Here is a 16,238-nt window from a genome sequence, read left to right as displayed (position 1 = left end):
CTTCCTTAGTATGAAGTATGATTGACTCATTGTTCATTGCTGCCTTTTTTTAGTAACTGCTTATGATCATACTCTATATTGCAGCAATATATAGATGGTACTACACAGATTCATTCACATTATTAATCTTTCACATAACGTTAAGAAATTAAATCCCTGAGTAACTCCATATATGCAGTAAAATTACAATTGAACTCACAATTATTTTTATCAACTCCTTTAACAGTATAAGAAGTGCTTTCAATTCAACATGAACTTAATGTTCTGCTATCTTTCTGTTACATTTGTGAACAGAACAAGTCAGTATTTTAAGGGCACTGAGAGTAGTCTCTTGTAAGGATGTCCAGCAGAACTGGCTAAAAATACATATATATATATAAATACTACTTCTTCTTTGTATGAAGATATATCAGCCTCTGGAAATTTCTCAGATAATTTAATACAGTGTGACCTAATTTCAATAATCCTGTAGAATTTCTGATTGTTTCTCCAATTTTCATTCATTCCATTTCTAATTTTGGCAGAGTACACTCTTGCTATATTAGTAGCGCCAAGAATTTGTAGAAAATTGAGTGGCGACATTAAAAATGAATGGATGGGGTGTTTTATATATATATATATACATATTCTTAAAATAGCAATTGGACAAATTCTGCTTGATTCCAGCTCTTCTGCAGTGCTGTCAGAGGCACCGCCATAGGGAAGGGTTATTTCAAAAGGGGAGGAGGGTTGGAAGACAAGAGACTATGTAGAAATTCTTCCATCATAACTGAGCTGAGGTCTGGAGGAATTTCTTGATATATGGATGCTCCTCTATCCCTGTAAAGCATTGGCAGACACACAGTAAGTTTCAAACTACTGCTGTGTTTGTACTAAAAACCAGTACTTGGAGAGAATTTCTTGGAGATACTTCTTTCCCTGACCATGTACCTTACAAGCTGTGGCCAGTTTATGCTGAATATTATCTTTTACCCCGGAGACAATACAAAATGCAAGGTGGCATTTATCAGATTGCTTATGTCAAAATGTACAGTAAAGTACTTGAATTACTTTTCATAGAGAAAAGGGAGTCCCATTTTCTGTCAGGCAGGCAGGTTCCTGAATGCAGTGTAACCCACAGTGTAACCATAGGCAGGTCCCCTAAAGGAGTGTATAGAATCTTCACCATTAAGTATTTTATAAAAGCCAGAGAACACTTAAGCACATTTAGAACTTCTGGAGTTCATCTCTAAGTTGCATAAGGCTTAGATTTTCCTCCAGATATTCCACCATTGTAGCTATAAGACTATACAAGATTATGACTCTATAATGTCAGTTTATCACAGTGCTCCCTGTACTGCTACCAAGTACAACCACAAATCATGAAAAACATCTGTAAGTCCCCATAAGCAATTTGTCAGAATACTTTAAAGTACATGTATAATAAATGAAGAACACATGTTTCATAGGAACCAAATGAAACTAGAGCTGCACCGAATGCTTTGCCAGAGACTTGAACAGCTGTGGACATCACCTCTCTCTTCCCCCTATCAAGCGTTAAAAGGCATTGTTTTCTTTTTAGCTTGACAGGTGATGTTTACAATACCGTTGATCTTCCCAAAAGACAGATTGCCAAAATATCTCTGTAGATCACTTCTACCTCCTTAAATGCTGTCTTTCGATTTTCATTTTAGATATTTGGCACTTTCTGCAAAATTAAAAAGGGTCTGCACTGTGCCATCTTTGCTAGTTTATAAAACCACCATCATTTAGTTCTGAAAAAGCACCATGTTACCTTGTGCATATCATTTTCTGTCTGGAAGCTACAGTGAAGAAATGGAAATTTTTGTTCATTGGCTATTCTGTTCAGAGTGTGTACACACAAGAACAGCCCCTCACATATATATTTCAGGGCTCTAAAGAGTTTTGTCTGACTTCCCTGAGCTTGATGCCTCAACAAGACAGCTTTGATTTCTTCTGTCTAAATACAATATAAGATGGCACTTCCAAAGTCTCTTTGCTATTATGTTTTGCATTTCATATTAAGGTCACAGCTTTATTGCTATTCAGAATAATGATACATTTTTTTACCTAAGAAAAACTTAGCAATCAACCCTTCCACCCAATAATATCAATTGAATACTGTCACTTCCATATGAAACCAGGGCACACAGTTTCATTATCTCTTTAGTCTTCCTAATCTACTAATTTTTGCCTTTCTTCTCAGATACAAGCTTCCTGCCTCTCTCATTCCTGTTTCAGATCTATTTACAATAATAACAATAATCATCATATCATCATTGTTGGGAGTGGAAGATTTTTCTTTTATTAAATCTCTAGGTATTAGCACCCATAATTTTCAGTGTCTGCAGTGATTTGCCAAATCTGAGGAAGGTGCAAAAACTCTTTACTTGACAACTGTGTTATAAAATACATTGATATTAAATTTTGAGCAACCTTTCAAAATGCTGAATAGTGTTATATTCAAGAAAGGTGAATGAATTCTAAACATTCTATTACATAAGTCAATCTAGCATTCATTATAACAGATAATAGATTTCTAGTTTTACTTTGTTTTGTCTGCTTGAAAAAGTAGCAGGAATGTAAAACACTTTTTTTTCTGCACAGAACATATGCAATCATCATTATGTATTTAAAAAAACCCAACCTGCTGATTATAAAATAGTTTAAATAGCCCCAAGTGTCCCTGAAGAGCTACTGTGTGCTGTGTAAAAGCTGAATAATCCTCCCCATGTCAGAAGGTGACTCTTCAGCTGTTCAGGATCATGAGTTGATGTACTACCTCTTGTAAAAAAAATATTCAAAACACAAGAACATACAGTTAGGTAAAGATCATTGTGATGGTCTTGGAATTAATCTACAAGAACTGACAACACTGAAGCCATCTATCAAGAATGAGTAAAGAAACCTTAGCTTTTACTTAAAACCAAAACACACAGAACACAGCAAATTCACACCAAACTGGGTTCAATGGAAATATTAATTTTTTACATCCTATTTGGCTCATTTTTCTTTTACAAAGATAGTTTGGAAAAAAGGAATGTGTTCAAATACACTTTAAATACATACTGAATGCACTATTTGTACAACACCAGAAATGCAGTCTGTGCAAAAGTACTCCAAACCATTATTGCTCAGTATTCTGAATAAAATACTTTAACTTATTTATGAAGGCACATTGATAGAAGAAAAGATGTCTCAATCATCTGTGTTTTCTTTAATCAACAAAATAGGGGAATTCACTTTGGCCCCTGTGCTTAGAAAAATATTACTTTGATTTTCAAAATCTCCTTTTCTGTAATATTTACTCCTAGTATTTACATGGTTGTTTCTTCCCATTCAAGCTCCACATCACCTGCAGAAGAAACAGATATATTAAATTAGACTGTAAACAAATAGTAACTTATGGCAGATAACTGTTCTTCACTGAATTACAAAGGTCTTGCATGGAAAAAAGTGGGGAAAGATTGAGCAATGACCATTATTGTGACAGGGAATAAAGAGCAGCAAAAGGCTAGATAATTATATTTTTAAAGCAAAAAAAAAAAGCATGTTAAAGGACTTTTTTGCTGCTTCTTAGTCTGGAAAAGTCATTGCACCTGCTCTGGAAAAATAATTTTGACACAGTCTGTATCTCCTTACCTTCCATGGCATCCAGAGAGTCCATCTTTTGCAGTGCTGAATAATTTACAAAACATAAGGGTTGACTACTTCCCTTAGTTGTCAACAGATCCAATACACATTGATGTAAAAATATATATTGTGCCTGCAAGATGTGAATTTAAAGATGCTTGATTAGAAAAAAAAAAAATCTACTTGTAATACCAAAAAAAACTTTTAACTTTTTCTATAACACCTAGAAAATCTTGAAGTAACTGCAGTTTAACGCAGCAATCTCAGTACTTCGGTGACCATATCATATATGCCTGATCTGATTTCAATTATTATTAAAAAGAATGCTTTAAATTTGCCTAAACATATAAATCTTTATGAACAGCAAGATATATGAAATTTGACTAACCATTACTGAGACTAATAGGCTAGTCTACAATTTTCTGTGAATGTTTGTTCTATGAAAAGACATTTTGCCATGAGATGCAGACTGAAGAAGCTGAACCACGTGAAAGTAATATCTAGATAAGAAATTTTTCCTATTTCTACCACAGAGAAAACCAGCAGGGTGCAGTCAAATGCAGAAGTTCAAGAAATCTAAACCTATATGTTCTAGGAGCTTGCACCAGTGCTAGGAGCGAATTAACCCAGTATTTTGAGTGATACTTCCTGAGCTGTAGCCTCATTTTTAACATATACTAACACAAAGAATGGGCAGCTAAAGGTAATTTAACACTTTCAAGGACATAAAGTCTGAAAAGAAGAAAACAAAATAAGGCAATGTAAGAATGTAAGAATGAAAACAGATAGAAATATAATAAATGGATTAAGCATATATTCACATAGGAGAAGTATTGTATATGTAGATGCAGAAAATAAGCCAGTACATTCAGATTGGAAGAGACCTCTTGAGACCACCTGGTGCAGCTACCCACTGCTCAGGCTGGGTCAGCTATTTTGCCCAGGACCTTGTCAAGATGGATTTGGAATAACTGCACCAAAATCATACTCTTACCCTTGACTTTTGCACGGGTAAAAATACTTATATAACTTTTTGGCTCAATGATTGCTATTTTCTTTCACAACAGACATCCAAGTGTCTGTTTCTTTCACAGCTTGCAATCCAAGTGTCTCAGATGTATGAGAGACATTTGCTTACATGGATAAGAGTTACTGCCACAGCTCCAGAACTGTGGGTAATTAAACCAGCTTTTCACAGGTCCTCTGAAGTGTGCAGCACCATTACACCTTTCAATATCTTTCTTGCTGAATAATAGCATGACATTACTTCAAACTAGCCTTTGTACTTGGCAAGAAGATAAACTTTGATATGTTTGCTGAACAAAGATGGATTTCTAGAATGAAAGTCTTAAATTTCAGTGGAGTTTATTTTAGATTGGTTATTCCAGTTCAGAATGCAGCCTCTGAAAGCTCTGTAATCTCTTGTACACATACAGCAACTTCTGATGATGTAACAATGAAAATCTTTCTGGGTTTGCCAGGGGAGAGTGAACCAGGCTACCTGGGCTATTTATGTCTAACTAGATATTTTCTCAGTTAGAAACAATGACAGTCTTAACTATTTTCATCTGTTGGTTACAGTAACATATCATGACTTTGTTAGCAAAAGGAATATTATTTTGAAGCTATAAACAAGCAAAATACAGGTCTGAGAGCAATCAACTTTTATTTATCTTACTCACAGTTCTTACAGACAGTTTGACTGAGGGCTTTCTATACTGAGTTCTAGGGAGGAATTGCTCCTCTCTTTTATATCTTCTGTGCTGATCACATAAAATCTGATTAATAGGCTACTCAACAGTGTTTTATAACAGAACTCTCAGAACAGCTTGACTTTTGAATCCGCCGTAAAACTTTACAAGATTGATTCCCTTTGAGCAAGTTTTGTTGCTGATCTGACTTTTGTAGTCTTGCAAATATGAGTTAGAATGACCTGGACAGAGAACAGGCTATGACAGAATTTTGCAGCTAGCATACAGATGGATACTTGATTTGTTAGGAAATCTGAACTCTGACACCATCATCTTGTATTGTATTTTGGCACCACTTTTTCTAGCCCCTGCCAAAACATCCAAATGAAGAGATACACAAAAATGATGCATATTTTAAAAACATGCAATGATATTATCAAATGTCTCACTGTTTTGAAATTTTATTTTGGGTTTGCTTCCATTAAATTGTCTTCCAGCCTTTGATTTTATTTCTAGGTGATTCTACTTTTAGCCCATAAAGTAAAACAAGAACCAAAAAGTATTCCCAGAATTCATCCTCACAAGAAAGTACTGGCAATTTTTTAGCTGCATCAAAACTTCAAAAGTGAAAATTTAGAGCACATGGTATCCAGACTGCACCTTACAAGTTATATCATGTCAGAATACCACCAGAAGGTCCCATAAAATCTTCTGAAGAAGGATTAACTGCTTTGTGTATTCTGACAAACTTTTTACATATTCTGTTGTGATACGGAATAACAGAATTTCATTCCAAATGGAGCAAGTCTCCTTATATTAAAATCAATTTAAATCCATCAGTCATGTGGAAGTGCATCCTGAAACTACTCATCCATGCTGAGAAGCTGGTAAGTCATGCTGTAGACTCAAAGACTTCAGGCTGCCCTGGGTTAGATCTGGCCAGCAGGAGACTTATGCTAGAAGCCCTATCCAAACAAAGCTGATTTCTGTTCCACTGGGCATTTAGGATCAGCTTTAAATTCTAATATTATTCCTTTATATATACTCAGAATCCCAGATACAGCAGAAGGAAGTCTTCCTCACCAGAAGGTCATCACTGACTTCTATCCATACAAAATAAACCTGCTAGAAATGTACTTTTTCTAGACCTAAAACCCACCATTGATTTTGAAAATGTTGAAATCTGTGATTAAATCCATCCATATATACTATTTTATTTGAAGTGATTGAAAAAGAATCAAGGCATCAATAATGAGTTCAAAGGTAAATGACTATTTTAAAGTTTGGTGGACTATGCCACATATTCATACACCCCAAAAATACACTAAAGTAGTAAATAAAGTCAAATTAAGTAGAGAATGAGTGAATCCATTTTTAATATAACCACTGTTCTTTACCCAAAACGAAATAAACTTTCTTAGAAACTGAGAAATTATTATTTAGGTTTAAAAATAAATAGCACTCTTTTCAGCACTTGTCAAGACTTTGCTGGCTAAGTGTACTTAGGTGGATATAGACAATATAATTCCACAATGCTTGAAATAAATAAAAGCAGGATTTGGTAGAAAATGCATTATACAGCTGATCGTTATTAGCTTTATAGTGTTGTTTTGTAGGTCATGTGAAGACATGACTAATTTTTCAATAACAGGGAAATAGAACAGATAACTCTTACCAGGTTTTGTACCATACACATCCTTTCACTTCTTAGCTCAGCTACAAGTCCATAGATATCCACAAAATCATGGTCATTTACATGTTGGGTTAAATGGTCAAGTGCAATATAAACACCTGTTCTTCCAACACCAGCACTGCAAACATGATAAACAAGATAAAATAAAGCTTTTATGTTAATGCTTTCAGCATTTTCTTAGAATATTCTGGATAAATTGTTTATTGTGAAAAGAAAAACTTTCGAAACAAAACCTAAATCTTTTTTTCAGTATTTACATCTTATGAATTTCTTTCTGAATTGGATTAAGTGAAATCTGGATTTGAGCAATTTTCTAATTTTGGTTTCACATTTTCATAATTTTTGATTTATCATTTTCATCAGATAAATGAGATATAACTCATTCATATGTTCATATGATCCAAACCTGTTTGAGTGGAAAAAAAAAGATGCTATAGCTTTTCAATGAGTTTTCTAGAGCTCATTAATTGAGAGGAAAAACCCACAAGATTTTGTGAAATCACACTGGGATTCTGTAACACTTTTAGTATTTGAGACAAAATAATATGGGATCTAGCAAAAAAATTTTAAAGAAAATACTTTTAAAAGGAGGATGAGTGTTCAAGACCTGCTGGTAGGTAGTGTTTTATTTCAAGGTCTTATAATGAATAGGATCATTTCCAAATGACTATCAGACTTCTCTGCAATTGGTGTAACAAAGGCAGGGTATATTACTGCAGATGCATAGCATAACTCTTGAGCTTGCAATATCTAGTGAGCAAAAATTAATGAATGAGTTTTCTTGATATGAGAATATACAGTAACAGTTTATAGCCATCAGGAATTTGAGCACAGGTGGAGTATCAGGAGCCTGCTGGCCCCTTTACGCATCTCCCTTCTGAAAAGGATATAGGGTTCCTTGTAGAGGGTCCCCACAGAATATGTGTCCTGAAAACATGAAGACTGTGTTGTTCTCTGCTGTCATAGTCTTTGTGGCCCTTGCAGTAGAGGCCCTTTGTTCATCAAAGACAGCAATATTAAATGAGTAAAGTACCCTTTGTGGGTGGCACCCATAGGATGCTGAGGACAAATAATAAGAACTCCCATGCGAGATAATGTGGAAAAAAATTTCTAGCATCAAAGGCATCTTTTCCTGCCTCTTATTTCCAGACTCACACCAAGTGAGAATGAGGCAAAGACTCAGTAGCAGATCTATGAGTTCAGTTCCCTTTTATGGAGCATGCCCACACATTCAGTGGGAACACTGACCTGCACAAAATGCAAGTCACACTCATTAGTTTCCTTAAGACTTAGGCCTCCCCACACATACTCTTTGAAACAGAAATTTAAGGGTATTAATGAAACCAGTGGAAACTATGACAGCTGAACACCTCTAACCACCAGACCATTTATTTAAGAGCCTAAATATAGGTTTTAACTGTTTACAGGCATCCAAGTTTGAAATCTGGCCTATGCAAACCCTTATTTCTATTTCTCATTCTCTGTAGCTTCAAATAGCTTCTTCTTTATGACATGTGTCATATACATTTTAAATATATTTTTAATACTTGCTTCTTAAGAAGTGTTCTAATTGTAATAAAAGTAACTTAAACCAATACATGTCATTTGCTGTTCCTCTTCTCATGATTGAAGAGGAAAATGGAGAAAAATCCAGCAGTACTTTATGGTAATTTTTGGAACAATTATTTCCCTGACATCTCCTCAATGGATTTCCATAAACGGCAGAACAGACACAGGCATTTTACCTTCTAGAAAGGAGTAGGAAGAACTGATAGAGAAACCTTCACTGCTGTCCATACTAGAATACTAAAACCATATCTGTGCACTCAGCCTCCATGGTTGCTCTTCTGGCAACTTCCCTGTGCATTATTGTGGACTTGAGAGTCAAAGCTACCAAACGATGATTTGGTGAATATACTCACCTGCAGTGAACCACCATCGGTGTGCTATCATGTGCTCGACTTGCACGGATGAGTTTTACAAAGTGAATAATTGGCGCAGTAGTTTCAGGGACTCCATGTTCTGGCCAAGAAGTGAAGTTACACTGCCGCACCATCATGCAGTCTCCATGCTGAAAAGTACATAATAATGCAGTTTTTACAGAAGAAATGCTACAGAAGGTTCAGTAAGGTACGTGCAATCCTCTCAGTAATTTCATGTAAAAAATAAAATTAGAATAGCATAATAATTATAAGATTACTGGCACAAAGGGATAATTTGCTGTGCACAGAACTTCTGGCAGGTTTTTTGAGGGATGGCATCAAGTCCATCTTTCAGGAAGTATTAGTGTTTTCAGTAGTGACTCTTCATTCAACTTCAGTCATTATACCTGTAACTTGTAGATTGCAGGTTGAAGTCTCTATGACTCTTTGAGAAATTTAGTCAGCTGGGATGACAAATTTGTTCAGGAAAAAGCAACTACTCTAAGAGTAATCCAGTGTGGTAAAGGCAAACACACATACACTGGGTGAACACAGACATATTTTCTTTCATGTTCTCTCAATCAGAGCAGCAGCATCAGTAACCTCAAAAAAGAGGTTATGATCTAATACCCAGATTACTTTTGAAGGACATAAAAATGAAAGAACGGGATCATGCCAAAGGCCTGTCTACACCAATATGCTCTTTCCAACAGTAGTCAAGAAAAAATGTTAGGGAACATTATAAAACATGACAACAATGTAGCTGTAGTTCCCCAGAATATCCTTTGCATTCTTAATAGTTTGTGACTTGTGAACTGCCTCAGTGAGACAGTAAATGGAAATTTAATAATACTCACCAGTATTTTCTTCTGCTAATTTATATAGATTTTTTGAATCCCTGTAAGTTTTTAGCCTTCACAATATCCTGCAGTAAGGAGTACCACAGTTCAATCAACTGTTGTGAAATGAACCAGTTTCTATTTTTTCAAATTGTTTTTGAACCAATGACTTGCTTCTTTCATATTGCAAGAAATATTGAACAACAGTGAAGAATTATGTGTAGCAACTACTTTGTAGTTGTACTATTATTTTTAAACTGATCAATATAAAAATGGAAGAGAAATACACAATGGCATTAATTTTGAGTTATTTGCTTCACATATGTTTTTTGTCTTCACTGGAAGATCATCAAACATTCACCCACTTGTGAATGGACATACAATCTTAAAACCAGCAATACAGCAAATTTAATGACATGCTTATAAAGGGCATAGCTTTTTGTGCAGGATAGTTCAGTGACAGTAAATTGATCACCCAGTCAATTCAAATGATCTTCTTTTCAGCCTCACCCTCGTTAACACACGTGACTTGGCATTTCACTGGAATTCATTTCTATTCTAAATAGTCCTTTTTCCAGTCTTGCTTCTCTATGTTCTATTTTTAGCAGAAAAAAAAGGTTTATCTTCTCTCAGTCATTTTTAAATGTTCAGTTTCTCTGCAGTATGTGCACAACATATCCCTATGGGGCGGCGGCTGCTGAGACCAGCCCCTACCTGCTGTGTGCCCTTTGTCACATGTACATGCCACAGCATGGCAATGTCTGCATTAGCACAGCCAAGTTCAGATCCTAGGATCTGGCTGCACTACTTGCAACACAAATCAATTCTGGCAGTGCCAAAGAAAGCTGATTTAATTTTGGGTCTTTATTCCCAGATTGCTTTTTGAGCCCACCTGCTCTTCCCATTTAATGCTGGGTTATAATTTTTCCAACACGTGGAAACTGTATTGTGGGTCATGACAAAGGTGAAGTTCTCTGCTGTACCCCTGTTCCTCCTTCCCAGCACAAAGAGTAGGAGTAATACTGATGGTTCTCATGCATGCTGGGTGAATCTCCTGGGGGTGGAGGACAATGGCTGGTGGTACAATGCAAAACAGCTGCACCAGAGAATCTTGCCCTTTAATCTGAGAGGGATACATTCAAAGGGATTTGTCTCATCTCAGAATGGTTAAGATTATTCCTTTCTACAACAGACAGAATTGTGTCCAAGTAGAAACTTCACTTCCCACCAGATCAGAAGTTCAGTAACCTTAATAGGCCCTTCATAGAATATTGGACAAATATCTGAGCTCTTTGTGACAAAAATCTTCAGGAAATAAAGCATCAATGAAAATAAAATGCAGGGCAACCAGGCAGTACAAAGCATATGCATGAAAAGATTAAAAGAAGAATATTGAGGGAGTAGTTGGGTGGGATGTAGCATATCTGATGTTCTTTCGGGTGTTGGATGAATTTTTCCATCAACTTCCAGTGCTGGCTTACCCTTTCAATTTTTAGGTCTCTGATGGTCCAGTCTATTTGAATATCTTCCATCAATTTAGTAATCACTATATCCCCAAACACAGTCACTGGTTTATTATCTTCTGGCCAGTACTGATGACATCTTATCTGCAGGGAGATGATCACTAATTAATTAACAATTATCATGTTATAATCTTGACAGAAACTACATACAGAATTTCTAGTTATATCAAATGCTTTTAATTGGTTCACTGGTAACTTACACGTCCTTTTTCAAAACATTGTGTGAGCATCACAAGTGTCTTAGCTCTTGTCTCCCACACCATTCTCCAGAAATCACCCACTGTTCCTGGTAAAGGTCCCTGAGTTGCAATAAACTCATTTGGACATAAATAGCCCTAAGAAAGAGAAAATGTTTAATACATAATGGTTGGCAAGGAAACAAAAGAGTTTGCATGTGACTCACAGTTGTGCCTGTATCTGCCATGCCTAAGGCTAAAACCTTGTCAGACATACTAAGCAAATTGGCATATGCCTCAATAGTCACTGCATGGCAGGTTGCTCTGGAAAACTAGGAAAGAAATGGCTATTTTTGGCAGTCCAGTTATGAACCAATACTCTACAATGGGAAGCGCCATGGTAATAGAAATGCATTTAGCACAGATATTACAGGGACATCAGGTCATCAATTCCCATTTGAAAGTATCTAAGCCTTCATATTATACTTACTGCAGATCCAGCTAGAGGCCACCAAGAACTAAATCAAGAGGTGGCCAACAAAGGAGAATCAAATAGTGCTAAGGAGCAGTGGAGCCAGGGAAACAAATAAGGAGCAGTCTGAGAGCCAGTGCAAGTAATACACACGCTAATGACCTTGCTGTTTGGTGATTGTCTGGGATGTGCTGTAACTTGGGGTTGAAGCTTATTGAAATAAATGACCTCCAATTAAATGTTTTCAAGAAACCTACTGAAGGTGTTGACTTTTATTTTAGTGTTGGCTTTTGCTCTTTGGTTAATTTATAAATCAGTGTAAAGCTTGTGAAGAAGGAAGTTTATTGAAAAAAATCTATCGATGCTCTGAGTGCATGGTTTCACATGGATCTGGGTCCTCATAGGAAAGAAGTACACCTACAGGAACTATTATGTACTACAGAAAGTCTAAAATAACTACAATAGCAATAATAACAATAAATTTGTGCTGTAGAACTAGCAGTTTATAATATCACAGTGTCCTGCTTATTGCTCAAAACAACTGACACTGTGGTTTATAGCACCACCAAAGCTTCTTGTTGGAATTATAGCCCTATAATTCACAGCTGCCTGTTACTTACTCCATCTATAATATAAAGAACAGGTGGCAGTGGGAAACTATGTTAATCCTCTTTAGTTTAAGAGTGAGGTGAGAAACTATAACTCAGGGATGCAAAGCTCACAGTTCAGTTAATGACTTTGTTTAACCAATGAAAGTAGCAGCAGAGTTCCCATTTATTAAAACTAAGTTCAAGACTTCTCTTTTCCTCTCTTTACAACAATGCATATGTATACAGGCCTAGGTAATTAGGTCTGTAAATACACATACACATTCCATGTTTACAGCTATATGCATTTATATATTTATACATCTACAAACATGGAAAGTGAGAGCGTATAAAGGGTGAAACTTTGGCCTTGAGAAACCATAACACTGGAACTGTCTATTCACTGATGAATGGCCGTCCAAAATGTATGCACACAAGCAAAATCTCAGCAAGGAACACTATAGCTGGCTTTTGCTGCAGCTTTTTGGGAGTTGCTGTTAGTGTTCCCTGCCTAAGACTTGGCCTGTCAGTGACAGGAAGGGTAAAGACCAGACCATGCTCCAAGATGCCTCTGCTTTCCTTCTCAGCCATTCTGTGTAGTCCCAGCATCAAGTGGCATGGTTCTTCCTGTCTGCTAACTCTCAGAACAAAGACATAGTTGGAATAAATACCATTTGCTCATAAGAAAGGAAGATCCTCTCAGTCTACTGCTTATTCTCTGTCATGTCTCTTATTTACCTGCAAATAACTATTTCTACTTTCCTTTGTGTCATCTGTTTTGACTACACTCTGCATGTCTTGCTACATGTTTGAAAAGTATTTAATGTAAATCAGGTCTTGACCTCATGTGAGATCACCAGCCACTGCTAGAAGAGATTAGATGCATAGCTATAATTCACACTTTGAGCTTCAACAGAACAAAAATGAGATGAAAATATAGATGCACACAATAAGAAAATGGGAAAGTCTGAGAAGAATGATGAGGATGAAAAATGTAGTATTACTTTCTTCTTCAAGAAGCCTACTTTCATTTTCCTTCATCATAACTTTCACAAAATAATAAGGAGCATACTAAAACTGTTAGCTATTTCTATGAAAGTTTTCAGTTCAATATCTTTGCACTGTCCTATTCATATACAACAACTTTAACTCCTGAATCAAGAGACCAAATAACACCTATCTAAACAATTTACCTCAGTGGGAGTTCCACTGTTGCCTTTTATGAAAATGGTATGAGAAAACTTATAAAAAGCAACTTGCTGGACACAGTTATGATTATTTTTGGAAATCATTGCTTAGCAATGAAAATGGATATATATTTTATTAACTTGCCATGTTTAGTGCCACAGAGTCACTTGAACAATGTCATGGCAACGGTGGCTGTAGTGAATGAAAGAAAAATTAGAATCTTGTTTTTGTTGCGAGTTATTTTTTTACTCTTCTACCAGAAAACAAATACAGTAAAAATGTGAGAGACTTTCTACTTACAGACACATAGCTGGCATTAATGTAGTCAGATCCAGGAATACCAGCATCAGGCATCAGCTTTACTCTGTTGTTATTATCTATCATGGAAGTAAAGTCTAGTTAACTAAAAGATTGGTTCAAAAACCATAGAACATGTGAAAAGTGTTCCTGGAGTGCTAGGAAATCAAAAATACTATTATTAGCAGTAACAATATTTGATGGAGTAGAACACTAACTACAAAGGTAATTTAACCTTTTTCCATTACTATATGGTCTTTCTTCAATGTTCTAGACATGTAGCAGATAATACTTTTTAATTTAAGTGGCTAACGAGCTGAAACCTCCAATTTGATGTATGTATGGGAGGATTCTGTACCTAAAAGGAGCCTGTGTACTTCAAACCATGCTGTCCTAGCACACACAACTTCTGTGTGAATCAGAGGGCAGGGTCAGGCAACTGATAGTTTTTTATATGTACTTGATGCCCAGGTCACTGAGAGAGATTCTGGCACTTTTCTAATTTTTTTTTTTTTTTTTTTTTTTTTTTTTTTTTTTTTACATAAAGTCATTATTAAAAAAAAAAAAGGTTAGAGTTTCTGATTAGGTCCTACAGTACGTATGCAGAAATTACAAAATCCAAGAAACATATAATGTGTGTAACACCAGAATTTTTGTGTTTGGTCTTCAACTTAGTAAATAACATTGGAATACAAAGTTTAATATTTATGAAACATATCTGTTTTTCTTATTGTCTGTCATGAAGATAAATTTTTAGTGACTGTGACTTAGAATATGTCTTGAACAAGGCAATAGATAGCAAGCACAGCTGCTCTGAAAAGTTAATAGCACAGAATGTAGCATTATTAACCGAGGAATGCTATGCACTCCATCTCACATCACAGCTAATGCCTAAAATAATAATGACATTTCTTGTCTTATTAACTGAAAAATGAAGCAGTGTTGAGTATAGAGAGACAGACTCCTGTCTCCTGTGATAATATCTAGCCTGGGCTTATAAGTTATCATACAGTCACTCTGATCTTCTGTGAAACCTTTGTAGCACATGTACACATATCCACAAGAAAGCATATCCAGACTCCTGAGGTAGCTGAATGCACAAACATGTGGATTTTATATGTTTAAAAAATTACTTCTTACTAAAGGGGGAAAAGAAACCAATAAGGAAGAATTTTAAAGAGTTTGCTACATGGCTTGAATTACAAAGCCAAGAAACTATTGAGGCTACAGTTTCTTGCACCTGCATATTAAAGCTTGTGAGAGCAAGTTGAAAGCTACTTGCAAATAAAACTGTCTTTAAAAAAACCCACAAAGTAAAGACGGATTACTTGACAGAAAATTATTTCATAACGTGGACTTGACTGTACTGCTATTTCAAAGACAGATCAAACAAAAATACACTTGCATTACAAATATCTGTTACACTATTGAAAGAGCAAAATGGAGGAGTTGGTCAGTAAACACACATACATGGCTTTATGTTTGGGAAACGATTCTTAGACCTGTTCCAAGGCAGATCAGCGTCTGTTGAAGCAAGGTCTTCAAGAAACTTGGGAAGTTCCTGCAAAGGAACAAATGTTTGTTGGAAAACTTTTCCACTTGCATTTAAAATATGACACAATCATCCAGTAAGAGGAAAAACTCTACAGTTCTGCAACAGTGCATTTCTAAGAACAGCTGGAAGCATTACAGAGCTTCCCACCTCACTGTCAACCCCAGTTAAATCAGCAATGTTAGATGCAGAACTGCAGACAATGCTGTCAGCTTGAACAATTAAGCTTACATGAACTTTCACCTTTAAAAGCCTGGATAAAGTCAGTCTATCACCTTTTTAGTTTTCTGATTTTTTTCTTGAAGTTACATGCTTGGTTACCATGCCCTACTGACTCAGTCTTGAATAATGCCTTTTTCTGACTCCTGTAGCTTGGGAGAGTTGGTGGTACAGCATGAGAACTGATGAGAATTTAATTAAGTTGAGACAATTGGCAATAAGTTATTGTTCTTGGGACTGTTTGTGAAAGGGGTGGGAAGAGCTATTTTGGGATATACTGCAGCTTCATAACTGGCCATTTGTTCTATTACTGGAGGACAGAGATGGATAAATCATTCATGGTGAGGAACTTATTTGATGAGGAAGTTTGTGTGCATAAACAGGTATAATTTACAAAGTTGATTAAAAGACTGGCGACAACTTCAGAACTTGTCAATGTAGAAAAT

General features: G+C 35.9%; 1 protein-coding gene across 1 annotated transcript in view; it reads right to left on the bottom strand.

The window, feature by feature from the left end:
* Positions 1-2,961: 2,961 nt before the first annotated feature.
* Positions 2,962-16,238, bottom strand: part of PTPRQ (protein tyrosine phosphatase receptor type Q) — a 99,556-nt gene continuing 86,279 nt past the window's right edge. Inside the window, exons 38-45 of the mRNA XM_041465510.1 lie at positions 15,492-15,582; positions 14,025-14,101; positions 11,502-11,636; positions 11,260-11,385; positions 8,940-9,088; positions 7,000-7,135; positions 3,643-3,766; positions 2,962-3,355 (exon numbers count right to left, since the gene is read on the bottom strand). Of these exons, the coding sequence (XP_041321444.1) occupies positions 3,318-3,355; positions 3,643-3,766; positions 7,000-7,135; positions 8,940-9,088; positions 11,260-11,385; positions 11,502-11,636; positions 14,025-14,101; positions 15,492-15,582 (876 nt within the window). The 3' untranslated portion in view covers positions 2,962-3,317. The remainder of the gene's footprint in view (positions 3,356-3,642; positions 3,767-6,999; positions 7,136-8,939; positions 9,089-11,259; positions 11,386-11,501; positions 11,637-14,024; positions 14,102-15,491; positions 15,583-16,238) is intronic.

This window comes from Pyrgilauda ruficollis, unplaced genomic scaffold (genome assembly GCF_017590135.1).
Source record: "Pyrgilauda ruficollis isolate IOZ18807 unplaced genomic scaffold, ASM1759013v1 scaffold19, whole genome shotgun sequence".
NCBI lineage: Eukaryota > Metazoa > Chordata > Aves > Passeriformes > Passeridae > Pyrgilauda > Pyrgilauda ruficollis.
Note: the sequence above shows the minus strand (reverse complement) of the source record. Positions and strands in the feature narration are given on the sequence as shown.